Source organism: Oncorhynchus kisutch, linkage group LG5, assembly GCF_002021735.2.
Source record: "Oncorhynchus kisutch isolate 150728-3 linkage group LG5, Okis_V2, whole genome shotgun sequence".
In the NCBI taxonomy this organism is placed as follows: domain Eukaryota; kingdom Metazoa; phylum Chordata; class Actinopteri; order Salmoniformes; family Salmonidae; genus Oncorhynchus; species Oncorhynchus kisutch.
In genome coordinates this window covers 2,145,844-2,163,269 of record NC_034178.2, presented here as the reverse complement: position 1 = coordinate 2,163,269, position 17,426 = coordinate 2,145,844, and the positions used below count along the sequence as shown (strand labels likewise).

Below are 17,426 nucleotides of genomic sequence, written 5' to 3'. Positions count from 1 at the left end.
AAGCTCAGTTGACATAGACATACAGTACTGTACATTGATCATTTAATGGGCAAAAATGCAGAATAAATCAGTCTAATTAATGATATTAAATAATTAACTGAGTGAAAAATCACCTTCTTCCTGAGGTCATTCAATGGTTTCTCAACCACATCCCAGTCGCGGCCGTTGGGGTCTCCTCTCTTGTCCAAGATGTCCTCCAGATGTTTGTTGGTTCCTCCAGGTTCCTCACCCTGCCCAGGTAGCCGGACAGACGGTCGTTGAGACCCTTCATGGTCTTCTTATCATCCGGGGCGGGCCCGGGGGAAGGAGAGACCTCCTTCGAATTCTCCAGGTCAGAACGCGTTCCGTAGCCCCTCCAGACTGGCCACAGACACCCTAGAGCCTCTTCCCCCGGCCCCACCGAACATGCTGAAGGCTCTGTTCCTAGACATGGCAGTAGTTGGTTGATTGGGTGAGTTGAGAAAGAAAATATAGAAGTGTGGAACCGATAGTCACCTGTACAGGTAGTGATTGAGAGATGCGAGGGACTGTTGTTATACCACTGCTCAACACCTGAAACCGGCCCCAAAGATACGATTGGCTGTAGTACGTCCAGCACACCCCCGGGCAAACAGGTTTAGAGTAAACATTCAAGTTTTCCTTTGTGACTTTGTTGTTTTTACAATGAAATTTAGAGTTCCACCTCAGCTGATTGGACAGAGGCGGACACCTGAGTGGTGAGGGTTGGTCCTTGCCCACCTTAAAATCCGGTGATAACCTGAGAAGAGGTGCCTTTCCCTAAACTCTGAGTCTGATACTTGAGACTCCTTCTCTCTGTCATTCTGACAAGAACACAAAGACAAGATGTCCAAACCAGGCGGATACAGCAGCCAGTCTGACACTCCCTCGGGTAACAAGTCCAAAAGCTACCCGAACGTCGCCACTAACTGGACCCGAAGGACCAGTCAGCCAAGAGCCAGGAGAAGGACCAGAAGGTTGGACTCAACGACAAGTTTATAGCGTTCATTGACAAGGTGTGTTATTTTATTATCATTATTGATTGGATTGATCAGTTTACAAAATCAATACATTGATGCAATAGGTCTGTCTGAAGTCTGCTGGTAATAGAGAAACACATGTATGGCACTCCTACGTAATTATTTCAGCCATATGATATTTGATTTGATGCTTAATTTATGCATTTTCTTCCAATTCATTGTGTAATAATTCCATTAGATAGACCCAAAACACATCTTGAGATAAAACAAATGTATATTGCTAATTATCTACAGGCCTACTTTTTATACATTCTACTTAACTGTCATTATACTTCATTACCACCTTTACATAATTAGAAGCCTTCACTAAAATAAGAGCCTCTGTAATCATCCCAGGTTTATGTAGCCAAAACATCCTACCCAGAGAGAGGTGCTCTAGCAGTCTCATCACCATCACTCACAGCTGTAAAGAAAACCTGTCAGACATAGAGTCTCCTGCTCTCTGCTCTGGGTTCTGAGCCCCTCTCTCTCTCTTTCATTCTTTCTCTCACCTCTCTCTCTCCGTTGATCATAGGGCGTTTTCAACTGCTAAGGTGCTACCTTGTGGCCAATAACAGAATACCATTTCAAAATGGAATTATTTTTAATCTCTTGCAAATTTTCCAAACCTATTTTCTTATATAGATTTTTGGACTTGGATTTAGTCGATATTATATAATATTTTTGTTGAGTTACATTTGTGAGTGTGGGGGCCTATTTGTTGGTAACAGACATATGTTGTATGTTGTAGTGAATCACACATTGGTTCTATATTTAACGGCCATGAGAGTCTGGGTGTAAACCTAATGCATGTTGCTGCCACCAAGCAGCCAGAAAGTGTGCTTGCCACACACACACAAACCCACACAGTGGAATTATAGCTGTGGGCAGATCTGGTGTTGCCCAGTTAGTGTAATGAGACCCTTCATCACTGAGGCTCCACATATGTCCATACGCACGCACGCACACACACACACACACACACAATGGCATCCCACAAGACCAAAAGTTTGTAGAGTCACTTTTTCAATATCTGTTCAATTCCTGCTAGTAGAGAAGTGGAGGCTTACAAATCTTAACCCACAATCCCCCAGTGACATGAATAAAAATGGATAGGAGTTTTTTCCTTCTATAACTCATTGTAGTTTACTCTGACTGGTTTCAGATGCAACAACCTTGATTGAGTTTCTGATCCAATATACTCTCTCTCCCTCTCCCTTTAGGTGCAAAACCTGGAGCAGCAGAACAAGGTCCTGGACACGCGTCTGAAGATCCTGAAGGAGCAGGAGGACTACCAAGGCAACGTGGACGCTGTGGTCCAACAGCTGGCCAACGAGTTGCAGCAGCAGATCCCGAAACTGGCCCGGGACAAACAGAAACTGGCCCGGGACCCACAGAAACTGGCCCGGGACAAACAGAAACTGAAGCAGGAGCTGGCCCGCTGCCAGGACAAAGTGGACCAGACACGCAACAAGTCAGTGACTTCACAGAGCCTTCACAGAGCCTTCACAGAGCCTTCACAGAGCCTTTCGTAGTTAAGAGTTAATAGAATCAAATAGAACAGAATAGAATAGAATGGAATAGAAAATAATACAGTGCAATACAATAGAATGACATTGAATTGGACAACATGCACTGCAAAAGATAGATCTAAATGATGAATGTATCGACCATTTCAGAAAGCCCTAACAAACCACCCAACACCTGATTCCTGTGAAGCAGGCCTAGGGAGACAACTAGGACAGTCAATGGTATAATATAAATCAGAGTTTAGATATTGTACAGGTCACCAGGCCTCCAGGAAATGCCACAGTCCACAACAGGACCTCATCAGTCTAAAGTGACAAACAACGTTTTCTCACGCAGGCTACGGAGCATTTTTCCACCTGGGTCCCCAGGCCTCAAGAGTCGGAGGTGCTAATTCTTTATGCTTACATAAGCCTCTGTCCACTGGGTTGAGTTAAGTATATACAGGGGAGCTCTGGTGTGCCCTGCACTATGTCTGTGGGGGGAGGTGAATGTACTGTAGTCAGTGTACACTCCCCAGCCCCTCTACCCCCTAACCATGGACCTCTGTTACACAGTACCCACAGACATGGCTCTGAGAGTGGAGAAAATGTGGAACCCTTAGGGACCTGGGCCCATTCATCCCATCCATCCTGGGCTCTTACCCAGTCTGGATCAGCTCAACACAGGCATGCTATGCTAGGGTGTCTGTCTGACTTGGGGGGGTGAGAGGGAAACAAAGCTGCAGATGGTCTGACAGTAGGATGATAAATTGACATGTCAGTCAAAAGGGTTTGGGGATGCGTGTGTCGTGGTGTGTGTTGGTGTGGTGTGTCGTGGTGTGGTGTGTGTTGGTATGGTGTGTCGTGTCGTGGTGTGTCATGCGCGCAGGTGTGTGCGCTCACCTGAGCTCCCATCTCAGTCATATCATACCTGGGCGGCAGGTAGCCTAGAGGTTAAGAGGTTTGAATCACCAAGACAATTAGGTGAAAAATCTTTCTGTGCCCTTGAACCAGGCACTTAACCCTAATTTCTCCTGTAAGTCGCTCTGGATAAGAGCGTATGCTAAATGACTAAAATGCCCTCCAGGTACCAAGATGAGATCCAGAAGAAGTCGGATCTGGAGAATGACTTTGTGATCAACAAAAAGGATGTGGATGAGGGCCACCTGGCAGCTGTGGATCTGGCTCTGGAACTGGAGGACCTGATGGGAGAACTGGACTTCCTGAGGTGGGGCTATGAGGAGGTAGGCTGACTGACACACCCATCGGCCAATCAGAGGCTAGGTGGAACCATAACCATATATAGCTAACATGGTGTCCAGTTTAAAAGTTTGCCAAACTCTCTTTACTGCATGGCGCTGTGTGGAACTATTGCAACTTACACCTACCCAGTGCACAAACCATCTCAAATCTGCCAACTAGGGCAGAGCGAAGGAGGCAGTTACCTGGAATGAGACGCAGCCCAGATCTCCTTCTCTTTACCCCTTTTTCTCCCCAATTTCGTGGTATCGAATTGGTAGTTACAGTCTTGTCCCATCGCTGCAACTCCCGTATGGACTCGGGAGAGGCGAAGGTCGAGAGCCGTGCGTCCTCCAAAATACGACCCTGCCAAGCCGCACTGCTACTGGACACAATGCCCACTTAACCCGGAAGCCCTAATTGTGCGCCGCCCCATGGCTCTCCCGATCCCGGCCGGCTGCGACAGAGCCTGGACTCGAGCCAGGATCTCTAGAGGCACAGCTAGCATTGCAATGCAGTTTCTTAGACCAGTGCGCCACTCGGGATGCCCAGATCTCCTTGTCTAATGTAGTATTGTTGTCCTGGCTGTGGGGTGACAGGAGCTGAAGGAGCTGGAGTCTCATATTCAGAATGAGACGGTGGTCGTGAAGGAGAGCAACAAGAGATCTCTAGACATGGACGAGATCATCGACAGTGTCAAGAAACAGTAAGCGGACATGGCCTCCTGTGCCAGAGAAGAGGCAGAGCTGTGGAACCAGAAAAAGGTGAGGATTTGTTATATTTTAGGTCATTTAGCAGACACTCTAATTCAGAGAGACTTATAGGAGCAATTAAGGTTAAATGCCTTGCTCAAGGGCACATTGGCAGATTCTTCACCTGGTCGGCACTGGGATTTGAACCAGCGACCTTTCGGTAACTGGCCCAATGCTCTCAACTGGTGATGAGTGGTGGTGGGTGGTGGTGGGGGTGAGTGGTGAGTGGTGAGGGGTGGTGGGGTGAGGGGTGGTGGGGTGGTGGGGTGAGTGATGATGGTGGGAGTGGTGAGGGTGAGTGGTGGTTGTGGTGGGGGTGAGCGGTGGTGGTGAGTGGTGAGGAGTCGTGGTGGTGGTGAGTGGTGGTGGGGTCAGTGGTGGTGAGGGTCAGTGGTGGTGAGTGGTGAGGGTCAGTGGTGGTGAGTGGTGAGTGGTCAGTGGTGGTGAGTGGTGAGTGGTGGTGGGGGTCAGTGGTGGTGGGGGTCAGTGGTGGTGAGTGGTATCTACTGTCCGTCAAGAATAACTTTTGTTTCGCAACTTAATCACAGTTACACATCAGAGCCACACACACCAACATTATGTATCACAGTAAATGATGTTGACATTGCAACAAGAGTGATGACTATCCTAAATATATTCACTGATTCCCTTCTATCCTTTCTCCCTCCCTCCCTCCCTCCCTCCCTCCCTCCCTCCCTTCCTTCCTTCCTTCCTTCCTCTTTCTCCCTCCCTCCCTCTTTCTCCCTCCCTCTCTTCCCCCTCTCAGATGGATGACATAGTGCTGACAGCAGAGCAGTATGAGCAGGATGTACGTGATGTGAAGAAGGAGATGCTGACATGCTCCGTCTAACACAGAGACTGAAGGCCGAGCTGGAGACCCTCAAGAAGCAGGTGAAACGCTCTTGCACGCATACACACACACACTGTTTCCTGTATTTCTATATCCTTCTCCACTTCCGTTATCCCTCTGACCCTCCCCCCCCTCTGATGCACTCTCTCCCATTTGACCCTATCCCTCTCCCTCCCATTTGACCCTATCCCTCTCCCTCCCATTTGACCCTATCCCTCTCCCTCCCCTTTGACCCTATCCCTCTCCCTCCCATTTGACCCTATCCCTCTCCCTCCCCTTTGACCCTCTCCCTCTGACCCTCTCCCTCCCTGACACTCTCCCTCTGACCCTCTCCCCCCTCCCTTTACCCCTCTCTCTCCCCCTCTCCCTCTGACCCTCCCCCTCCCTCTCTCTGACTCTCTCCAACCTTCTCCCTCTGACCCTCCCTCCCTCTGACCCTCCCTCTCTTCCCCTGTTCAGAAAATAGTTGTTGAGAAGGACATAGAGGATGTGGATGGGCAGAATGCGTTGGAGCAGGCCAGGGATAATATTGTTGCGCTGGAAGACGCTCTCCGCAGGGCCAAGCAGGACATGGCCCGTCAGGTCAGGGAGTACAAGGAACTGATGAACCTCAAACTGGCCCTGGACATCGAGATCGCCACCTACAGGAAGCTACTGGCGGGAGAGTAGATGAGGTAAATGGCACAGTGGAGAGAGAGAGAGAGAGAGAGAGAGAGAGAGAGAGAGAGAGAGAGAGAGAGAGACAGAGAGAGAGACAGAGAGACAGAGAGAGAGAGAGAGAGAGAGAGAGAGATTGAAATGGAGAAATACTGTAGTATCCTGCCTATACTTAGCCCGTATTCTCTCTGTCATTTCAGAATGAATGACCATATACGTCATCAAGGTAAGACCTCTTCTTATTCCCTCCAGTGATTCACTCTCTTCTTCATTAGTTTATTTCACCTTAGAGCCTCTAGGTAGCATCTACAAGATACTTTGCTCTTCAGAGTAGCAGTGGTGGAAAAAGTTCCACATTTTCATACTTGAGTCAAAGTTAAGATACCTTAAAAAAATAACTAAAGTAAAAGTAAAGGTCCCCCAGTAAAACACTACTTAAAGTTTTAAAGTATTTGGTTTTAAATGTACTTAAGTATCAATAGTAAAAGTATAAATCATTTAAAATTCCTTATATTAAGCAAACCAGACAACATGATTTTCTTGTTTTTAGAATGTACGGATAGCCAGACACACACTCCAACACTCAGACATAATTTACAAACAAAGCATTTGTGTTTAGTGAGTCCTCCAGATCAGAGGCAGTAGAGGTGACCAGGGATGTTCTCTGTTTAGTGAGTCCTCCAGATCAGAGGCAGTAGAGGTGACCAGGGATGTTCTCTGTTAAGTGAGTCCTCCAGATCAGAGGCAGTAGAGGTGACCAGGGATGTTCTCTGTTTAGTGAGTCCTCCAGATCAGAGGCAGTAGAGGTGACCAGGGATGTTCTCTGTTTAGTGAGTCCTCCAGATCAGAGGCAGTAGAGGTGACCAGGGATGTTCTCTGTTTAGTGAGTCCTCCAGATCAGAGGCAGTAGAGGTGACCAGGGATGTTCTCTGTTTAGTGAGTCCTCCAGATCAGATGCAGTAGAGGTGACCAGGGATGTTCTCTGTTTAGTGAGTCCTCCAGATCAGAGGCAGTAGAGGTGACCAGGGATGTTCTCTGTTTAGTGAGTCCTCCAGATCAGAGGCAGTAGAGGTGACCAGGGATGTTCTCTGTTTAGTGAGTCCTCCAGATCAGAGGCAGTAGAGGTGACCAGGGATGTTCTCTGTTTAGTGAGTCCTCCAGATCAGAGGCAGTAGAGGTGACCAGGGATGTTCTCTGTTTAGTGAGTCCTCCAGATCAGAGGCAGTAGAGGTGACCAGGGATGTTCTCTGTTTAGTGAGTCCTCCAGGTCAGAGGCAGTAGAGGTGACCAGGGATGTTCTCTGTTTAGTGAGTCCGCCAGATCAGAGGCAGTAGAGGTGACCAGGGATGTTCTCTGTTTAGTGAGTCCTCCAGATCAGAGGCAGTAGAGATGACCAGGGATGTTCTCTGTTTAGTGAGTCCTCCAGATCAGAGGCAGTAGGGATGACCAGGAATGTTCTCTGTTTAGTGAGTCCTCCAGAACAGAGGCAGTAGAGGTGACCAGGGATGTTCTGTTTAGTGAGTCCTCCAGATCAGAGGCAGTGGAGGTGACCAGGGATGTCCTCTTGTTAAGTCCGTGAATTAGACCATTTTCCTGTCCTGCTAAGCATTAAACACAGTACTTTTGGGTGTCAAGGTAAATGTAAGGAGTAAAAAGTACATTATTTTCTTTAGGAATGTAGTTGAGTAAATGTAAAAGTTGTAAAAAAAAAAATAGAAATAGTAAAGTACAGATACCCCAAACAACTAATTAAGTAGTACTTAAAAGTATTTTTACTTAAGTACTTTACACCACTGCCGAGTAGTGCTTTCCCATCCTCAGTAAATGTGTAGACGGGTGGGTAAGAAGAGAAAGATCCGATAGGAAGGACTTGTGACTTGTGTTGTGTCATGATCTGTGTGTCCAACTAAAACCAAATCATATCTCTTTTGCTCAGATTACTAAAACGTGCTCTACATGCTTGCACGTAGACATTGATTTGCCATCGAAGCCCCTCCTGACTCTGAAGCCCCTCTCATTAGATGCCGGTGGCCCCCCAACCAGCCCCAGGAAGCTCACCTCAGAATTGAGGTGGAGGCGGGCAGGGTCATGTCCTCCAAAGCTTGAATGTCACTGAACCAGGTCCAAAATAAAAAGAGAAAATATTAAGGAACCAAATATGTGTATGGTTTGTTTAAGGAGTATGTCTGTCACCCGATACAACTCAACCCTGAACTCAAGGTATACATGGGCCTATTGTCACCACACAGACAGAGATACACTTCCTAGAACCCCGGGACCACCACTGTTGTCATATACATGGGCCTATTGTCACCACACAGACAGAGATACACTTCCTAGAACCCCGGGACCACCACTGTTGTCATATACATGGGCCTATTGTCACCACACAGACAGAGATACACTTCCTAGAACCCCGGGACCACCACTGTTGTCATATACATGGGCCTATTGTCACCACACAGAGAGATACACTTCCTAGAACCCCGGGACCACCACTGTTGTCATATACATGGGCCTATTGTCACCACACAGACAGAGATACACTTCCTAGTACCCCGGGACCACCACTGTTGTCATATACATGGGCTATTGTCACCACACAGACAGAGATACACTTCCTAGTACCCCGGGACCACCACTGTCGTCATATAAGTACTTACATTCAGTATCTCCTTTTGATAAAAACAACTGTCTAATTTGACAAAGGTCATGTTAAACACAACTGTCTAATTTGACAACGGTCATGTTAAACACAACTGTCTAATTTGACAACGGTCATGTTAAACACAACTGTCTAATTTGACAACGGTCATGTTAAACACAACTGTCTAATTTGACAACGGTCATGTTAAACACAACTGTCTAATTTGACAACGGTCATGTTAAACACTAGCACGAGGACCCTTTCTCATTTAGTGTTCAAAATAAAGACTGTAGTTCCATGTGGTATACAGACTGTTCTGGATGGATGGAGATAAGAGAGCGACCGAGAGAGAGACACATGCAGAGAGAGAGAGAGAGACACAGAGAGAGACACAGAGAGAGAGAAAGAGAGAGACACAGAGAGAGACACAGAGAGAGAGAAAGAGAGAGACGCAGAGAGAGAGAGAGAGAGAGACGCAGAGAGAGAGAGAGAGAGAGACGCAGAGAGAGAGAGAGAGACGCAGAGAGAGAGAGAGAGACGCAGAGAGAGAGAGAGAGACACAGAGAGAGAGACACAGAGAGAGAGAGAGAGACACAGAGAGAGAGACACAGAGAGAGAGAGAGAGAGAGAGAGAGAGAGAGAGAGAGAGAGAGAGACGCAGAGAGAGGAGAGAGAGACGCAGAGAGGAGAGACGCAGAGAGAGAGAGGGAGAGAAAGAGAGAGAGACACACACACAGAGAGACAGAGAGAGAGACACACACAGAGAGAGAGCGACACAGAGAGAGAGAGAGAGAGAGAGAGAGAGAGAGAGAGAGAGCGACACAGAGAGAGAGACACACACACACACACAGAGACAGACACAGAGAGACAGAGACACAGAGAGACAAAGAAAGAAAGAAAGAGAGAGAGGCTTGTTGGGAACACCAGCTGATGATGAGATAGGGATATGATGGATAGCAGGATGTCTGGGAGACTGCCCGGTCTCTTATTACCATATTTCACTCCATCACTCCTCCCTCTCTCGCACACACACTCAGACAAATGCAACACACACACACACACGCACACACACAGTATTGTACATAAAAATTCTGACCCCATGTTAATAATCTGTCTCTCTCAACGTCATGTAAAAATTCAGACCTTTTATAGTTACACATGGCTGGCTCTTACCCGGACTTAACTCTCTCTCACGCTCTAGTCTATTTGAAAAGATGTTTACACGTCAAATAGTTTGTGTGAATAGTCACACTAAAGTTCTCTTGTTTTCCCCATATGCACGAGTTATAGTTTCAACAAAGACATAGAAAATGTATACTTGAATTGCCGAGTAGGCAATAAAGTAGCGTTATAAACTGCACATTAAACTGTGAATATGACCAACCCTGTTTGAGGGCTATTAGAAATCAGTAGATTTTGCATCAAGGATTCTTAGCACACTGATACAGACTTACAAATAGGCAGACAATGAAAGAACCATTCTTGTTTTCACTTCAATTTTGGAAAGATGATTATCTTCCCAGATATGGTGTAACCTAAAGAACTTCAGTTCCTGTCTGGCTCTTTTCAAATGTGATCTAAATGTTAGAATCTCAGAGTTCTAATCACTCCCCTGTGTTCCAGATGTATTTTGGACTGTGGAGGAGCACAGAGCACACCCCTCTCTCCCCTGTTCAGAGCACATACCAGCACCAGATAAAGACTATGGAGGGAGAGAAAGTGTGTGAGAGAGAGAGAAAGATAGGTAGAGGGAGGGAGGGAAATAGAGAGAGGGAGAGAGAGAGAGAGATGGGAAAGAGAGAGAGAGGAGAGAGAGAGGAGAGAGAGAGAGAGGGAGATAGAGAGAAAGAGAGGGGGAGGAGATGAGATGCTGTAGTAATTGATGGAGTAGTCAATTAGATCCATCTTAATTCGACCCATCTGCTCTTTTCATATCCAAATGAGCCCAGTTCATCATCATAGAGGTCTCTGTTGATAATTCATAACATTATGTTTCTCTCTAATGGATTCAATCAACTTGAAAAATAGAAAGATTGGTGACTTTTACAGTGATTGTTTTGAATTTATTATGACTACCCAAGTAGTGTACACATGTATACTGATGGATTTAAACATAACGCGCTCAATCGCCCCAATGGCAAGAGTCACACATGCTTTCAATGCTGTGACTATAAATGGACAGACATGGGATAGGTGGGGCAACCCTACCAGTCCTGTACCTCGAATGGGGTCTTTCTGCTACTCCCTTACAGCTAGAGTCCACAGACTTGGGGCGCCACTGCCCTCATCCAGGAGCAGAGGATGCTTCATCATCCATATGCTATAATCCCCATTTATAATCCCACACGTCCATCCCCAAAGTGAGAGCAGTCCTGTCCTGGCTACTCAGATATCCTCAGAGTCCTGTCTCCTCCTCCATCTGTCTCTGAGTTTATGGAGGAGTTTCCTCACCGGGTCCGTGTACTGCCTGTTGGCCAGCCCCAGGACCAGCGGCATCACTGCCATGCTCCCGATCCCCGTGCACGACAGCACGATGTGTGTGGTGGAGTTCCCGCGCGTCTCCTTGCTGAGCAGAAACGCCACGCAGACGTGTATGTAGATGATGTAGGGCACCCAGCAGGCCAGGAAGGTCAGCGACACGGCGGCCACGCACCGCGTGTAGCGGAGGTTGAGCCGCTGCTCCCGTTCCGAGGCCTGACCGCCCCCCCTGGTCGCCACGGAGCGGTGCAGCCGGCAGATGTCCTTCATCTGGCCCCGGGTGATCCACAGCACACGTCCCGTCATGCCCGCGATGGACAGGATGGCAGGCGCCAGCAGCCCGTACACCTCGAGGTAGATGAAGGCGTTGGGGAAGACCCGTCTGTAAGAGCAGCACTCGGAGCCGACCGGCGCCGCTACCGCTGCCACCACGGTGGAACAGTTCACCGGCGCACCCAGCGCGCCCGTGTCGTTTAACGAGCAGCAGCCGTTCCACCCTGGGCCGGCCCGGTTGTTCCAGCCGAAGGCGGGCAGGGAGGCGTAGAGCAGTGGCGGTGCCCACACGGCGAGCAGCACCAGCGGGAAGCGGCGGTGAACCCAGAAGCTACTATAATGTAACGGACTCACGATGCACATGTATCTCTCATAATGAACTATCACCAGGTTAAACAGGAACGCCAGGAACAAGAAATTAGGAAAAATATGAACCAGGAGACATGAGCTAAAACTCAGCGGACGGTTGAGTCCCATCCAGGGGATGAACGGTAGGGCCACGCCCGTACACAGGTCAGCCACTAGCAGGCTCAGGAAGAAGTAGTTTGGGGTATTGTAGAGCTGACGGTTACAGGAGATGCCCAGGATGATGACCAGGTTGGCCAGGATGATGGCGGTGGACAGGGGCACGGTGATGGCGTAGATGAGACGTGCCTCCGACAGCAGCGGCCGCACAGCAGAGTCATTGGCCAGGTCATCCATGGCTGCGGTTGCGGTGGTTGTGTTCCTCCACAGTTGTCCTTAGCGTGCCAGACCTTTGCCCCCACTGCTACGGAGACTTCCACAGCTCCCATTAAACTGCAGGAAGCCTGGGTGAAGACAGACAGAATACAGTGAGACCAGAGGTCATGGAGCATGATATATTCAGAGCTCAAAAACAAACTGCCTGTTAGTAGCTCCTGATAAGAATCTTGGCTAAATGACCGACATGTAAATGCAAACTGCTCTCTGGTCTAGAGACCATATGATGCTGTAAACCCAGTTTGTCAAGAAGACAGGCTTGGACCCCTGAAATAGCCTCTGTCTCTAGCATCACGTATCAATGGTATTAATTGATCAACAAATCAGGCAGAAAAGATTCCCAGCAGTACATCAGGTCTTGAGGGTCTGTAATTGAATAACCCTAGTTTATTGGTTAAATGGCCTATTTAGGTAAAACACAGTGTCTTCGTGTTCTGTCTCTCCACTTGTAGATAGATGTACATAGATGTTATCTCTTTAAACACAATTACAACAGTCATCATGGCCGCAGGATTGCTGTTTCTTCTCCATTGCCCCAGCGTAAGAGAGAGGAATGTTTAAAAGACGAGTGTCTTTGTTTTCTTCCTGCAGACTGCTGCGGTTCACGTAGATTGATCCCAAAGGAAATGTAATATCAAGCCTTTGGTCTGAATAGGCAGGAAGAGAGAAGGACAACAACTGTTGACAAAATGAAAGCCCTATATTACTGTATATGACAGGTAATCATATTTGGGGGGGGTAGAGTTGACAAAATGAAAGCCCTATATTACTGTATATGACAGGTAATCATATTTGGGGGGGGTAGAGTTGACAAAATGAAAGCCCTATATTACTGTGTATGACAGGCAATCATTGGGGGGGGGGGGGGTTGACACAATGAAAGCCCTATATTACTGTATATGACAGGTAATCATATTTGGGGGGGGGGGTAGAGTTGACAAAATGAAAGCCCTATATTACTGTGTATGACAGGCAATCATTTGGGGGGGGGGGGGGGGGTTGACACAATGAAAGCCCTATATTACTGTGTATGACAGGCAATCATTTGGGGGGGGGGGGGGGGGGGTTGACACAATGAAAGCCCTATATTACTGTATATGCTATACATTTCTATCTGAATGTTTTGATAGAAATATAATGGATATATTCTATATGACAAGCAATTGCATATAATCTATCTAAATGTATTTGTTTTGTAAGCTTGCACACTTCACTCTTAGAAAGAAATGTACTGTCTAGAACCTAAAAGGGTTATTGGACTGTCCCCATAGGCGAACCCTTTGAAGAACCCTTTTGCTTCCAGGTAAGACCCTTTCCACAGAGGGTTCTACATGGAACCAAAAAGGGTTCTCCCTGGAACCAAAAAGGGTTCTCCTATGAGGACAACCAAAGAACCCTTTTGGAACCCTTTTTTCCAAGAGTGTACTGAACAGACCCCTTCAGGTCAGACTCTGTGGTTAGTTATTAACCACCTTATTTAGGCTTCTGTCATTTCTGGACCCAGCTGGCTGAGGGTCCAGTATCTAGACAAGCACAACTAATGCAGGGTTGTAGAAAGTGACACCACACTGGAAAAAGCTAAGGGTTCCTAGACACATTTCTATGTGAGATACATTGTCTCTCATACAGTAACACCCTCATGTACAGATGTAGGATCTTAATTTGATCACGCATTTGTAGCTGAGAATTTTCTTGCAAAGCAGGAAATGCAAACCTGTAGTGTATTCAAAGTTTTAAAAGGCATCTAAAGTATGTAATTTCCACTTTAAAATGCCGGACTTGATTTGAACAGATTTGAACAGATGTCTCTCTAAAAAGACCACGTATGCAGCTAAAGTGAAGGACTAAATTGAAACTTTAACCTCAGAAAACTCCAACACGATTGCTGAAGTGAAGGATTAAATTGAAGCCTTAGCGGGGAGACGACTTCATTTGTAGCTCATTTATGAGCTGAATGGCCCGGCTGCTATGGTGAAAACAGTGGTTGAAGCCTTAGCGGGGAGACAACTTCATTTGTAGCTCATTTATGAGCTGAATGGCCCGGCTGCTATGGTGAAAACAGTGGTTGAAGCCTTAGCTGGAAGAACCGTTGCTTTTCCATTGTTGTTTTTTCGTTGCACTTGCATTCAGTAGCATCTATGAATCATATTGTACACGGGTGGTTTCTAATGTTGTGAGATTCTCGCTAGTGTTTACAGAACAACTGGTTCTGAGAGATCAGGATCAGGAGCTGCAATTGTAACGTTAACATTAAGCAACTGTAACAAAATGGATGACTGCAGTGTAGCCACTATGGTGTGTACATGGATTGCTAAGACATAGTAATATGAGTGTGTATTGTTATTTTTAAAATGTAGCTCTGTACCTGTCTATTAATGCTATGTATTGTCATTTTATGTAGTTCTGTCCTTCAGCAGTAATTGTCTGTTGGTGTTCTGTATTATGTCATATTTGATGTTTTGTGTTGGACCCCAGGAGGAGGAGCTGCAGCTTTGGCTGTAGCAAACATGGACCCTAATAAAATACTAACGAAAAACGTACTAACCTCTACAATTATTTTATTTTTTATTTAAATTATAGTCCACATAATTCACATTTCCTGTTGCTGCAGGATTATCCTCCTGCTGTAGAAAATTGGCTCAGATTAAGATCCTACACCTGTAGCCCTATTTTACGAGTTGAAGCTGTTCTTAATGATGTGTTGTAATGTGCCTAAAGGTAATAAACCAACATGCCAGAATATATGTTGATTCCTGGGACCACCTGGGACGCATGACTCCAAGTCGCTTTGGATAAAAGCATCTGCTTAATAGAATATACTATTATCATTACTACTAGTCACTTTAATAACACCCCTTTAAGAATGTTTACATATCTCGCATTACTCATCTCATATGTAGAAACTGTATCCTTCACTATCTGTTCTTTACTATCTATTGCATCTTAGCCGCTCTGTCACTGCTCATCCATATATTTTATACTTACATATTCTCATCCCATTACTTTACTAGATTGTGTGTATTAGGTTTTGTTGTGGAATTGTTAGATATTAGCTGTTAGATACTGCTGTACTGTCGGATGTAGAAGCATTTCGCTACACTCACAATAACATCTGCATGTGTATGTGACCAATACAAGTTGATTTGTACAAAGCCAACCTTTTGACTCCTTTGCTTAGAGGAACCAGTAAAAAGTGCTTTAGAACAGACAGAGAAAAGACTCCATGCAGTTTGACAGTGGCGTGGTAACAGATGTCCTTGTAAGAGACCGTGGGTTAATGGACTAACGCATAATGTGTACTCCCTTGTCAACCCTATACAAAAGGGTTAAATGAATGGCTTTCATTCTTTCAAAATGGAGTGTTCATTTCGATTAGGGATGGGTAACTCCAGTCCTCGGGGGCCTGATAGGTGTCACACTTTTGCCACAGCCCCATCTAACACACCTGACTCCCATAATCAACTAATCATGATCTTCAGTTTAGAATTCAATTAGTTTAAATCAGCTTTGTTTGCTTGGGATGTGGATAAAGTGTGACACTACTCCGAACCCTGAGGACTGGAGTTGCCCAGCCCTGAATAAGATGCATTTTATCCACAGCAGTGTGGGGCGGCAGTGTAGCCTAGTGGTTAGAGCATTGGACTAGTAACCGAAAGGTTGCAAGTTCAAATCCCCGAGCTGACAAGGTACAAAATCTGTCGTTCTGCCCTTGAACAGGCAGTTAACCCACTGTTCCTAGGCCGTCATTGAAAATAAGAATTTGTTCTTAACTGACTTGCCTAGTTAAATAAAGGTAAAAAAAAAAAAGGCTAGAGAGGAGTGTTTCTTAATCCTGGTCCTGTGGATCCAAAGGAGTGCACATTTTAGTGTTTGCCTTAGCACTAACACACCTGATTAAAATCATCAAAGCTCGATGATGAGTTGATCATTTGAATCAGGTGTGTAGTGCTAAAACAGGACCAGGATTACAAAACACTGGGTTATAGCCGGATGTAACTGTGTTTCTCCTATTAGAAAATCCTCCTATAACAAAATACTAATTTACTTTTGATCATTTTACAGTAAAAATGGAAAATGTACATTTTCATTTTACAGTAATTTGACAATTATAATTAAGGTTTAGTCAAGTCTACTTTTAACTGAGCTCCAACTCCTGAGGTTGAAGAACCCTAAATGCTCATGTGATTCATAAGTCTTGATTCATATGTCCATTACAAGAAAATGGTGTTGAAGACAAAGCTCACCTTTGTAGGACAAGAGATTCAGTCGTCGGTTCCCTGTGAAGGAGAAACGCCGTATCGTCATTTGATTAGAGAACAGGTGTATGCCACAGACAGGTGTTGCTTATATCAACAACCAGTAGATCCCAAATAACACCCTTTCTCCTCTGTGACCTTCCACACTCTCTAAATGACTTGCCACACTACACACACTCCCTGTGGTGAATCTAGCCAACGCTACAGAGAACTGTCCTGCTGCCCCTCAGAAAGCCCTTGTGGTGAGGCAGAGAGGAGCTGAGTGCAGGGGCTTCCTAACAGATGCTGGGTCTTAAAGGGGAAGTACACTCAGAGAGGGGAAGTGGGAGCACTGCCTGTAAGCAGTGAGTTGCTGTCACAGGTGCCACAACAGAGCTAAAGGGAGTATTCACATTATACATTTGGGAAATGTGTGGACTGCGGATGTGTTTATGAAATGATGCCTTATTGTCCATCTTAAATGAAGAAATGACTGGCCATTATGAATGAAGATCATGTGATGAACTACATGTCTACAACTATCCTCTTCGGATGTTCCTTTTCCACCAGGCTCCCAACGCACACATTCCTTACTTCTCAATACGCAACCCCAGATGCTCCTGTATCCAACACAAGATTCCTATGAATGTATGTCCTTTACAAACATATACACCTAATAGTATATACAGTATATTAATCCATAGAGCTGGTCAAATAAGCGTCCTCTTTAAACATCTCTGTAGATGGACGGCCCGGCTTCCAGTCGGCCAGTTATGCTGTATAAACACAGACTCCCTCAGCAATAGTTTGTACTTGGCAATGAGACGGATTGGTCCGTAGCACTGGGGGCCCGTAGCTTCCAATGTGATAATGCTTTTAAACACAACTCTTCTCCAAAGCCTGCTAGCTAAGGAGACATTGTGCAGGGACGACACACACACAAACACACAATACAAACATGCACAAGCACACACACATATAACACAATATGGAGGGTTATCAGTCAGTTGAAAGAGGAAGATGACAGAGA

The 17,426-nt window shown here is 46.0% G+C and overlaps 1 protein-coding gene and 1 pseudogene across 1 annotated transcript; one reads left to right on the top strand and one right to left on the bottom strand.

The window, feature by feature from the left end:
- The first annotated feature begins 405 nt into the window (after positions 1-405).
- Positions 406-8,174, top strand: LOC109881345 (intermediate filament protein ON3-like; annotated as a pseudogene).
- Positions 8,175-9,829: 1,655 nt separating this feature from the next.
- On the bottom strand, positions 9,830-16,683 carry LOC109906803 (G-protein coupled bile acid receptor 1). The gene is made up of 2 exons (XM_031824006.1): positions 16,406-16,683; positions 9,830-12,229 (listed from the first exon to the last, which is right to left on the bottom strand). The coding sequence occupies exon 2, from the start codon at positions 12,120-12,122 to the stop codon at positions 11,055-11,057; it is 1,068 nt and encodes a 355-aa protein (XP_031679866.1). The 5' UTR covers positions 12,123-12,229; positions 16,406-16,683; the 3' UTR covers positions 9,830-11,054.
- Positions 16,684-17,426: the final 743 nt, after the last annotated feature.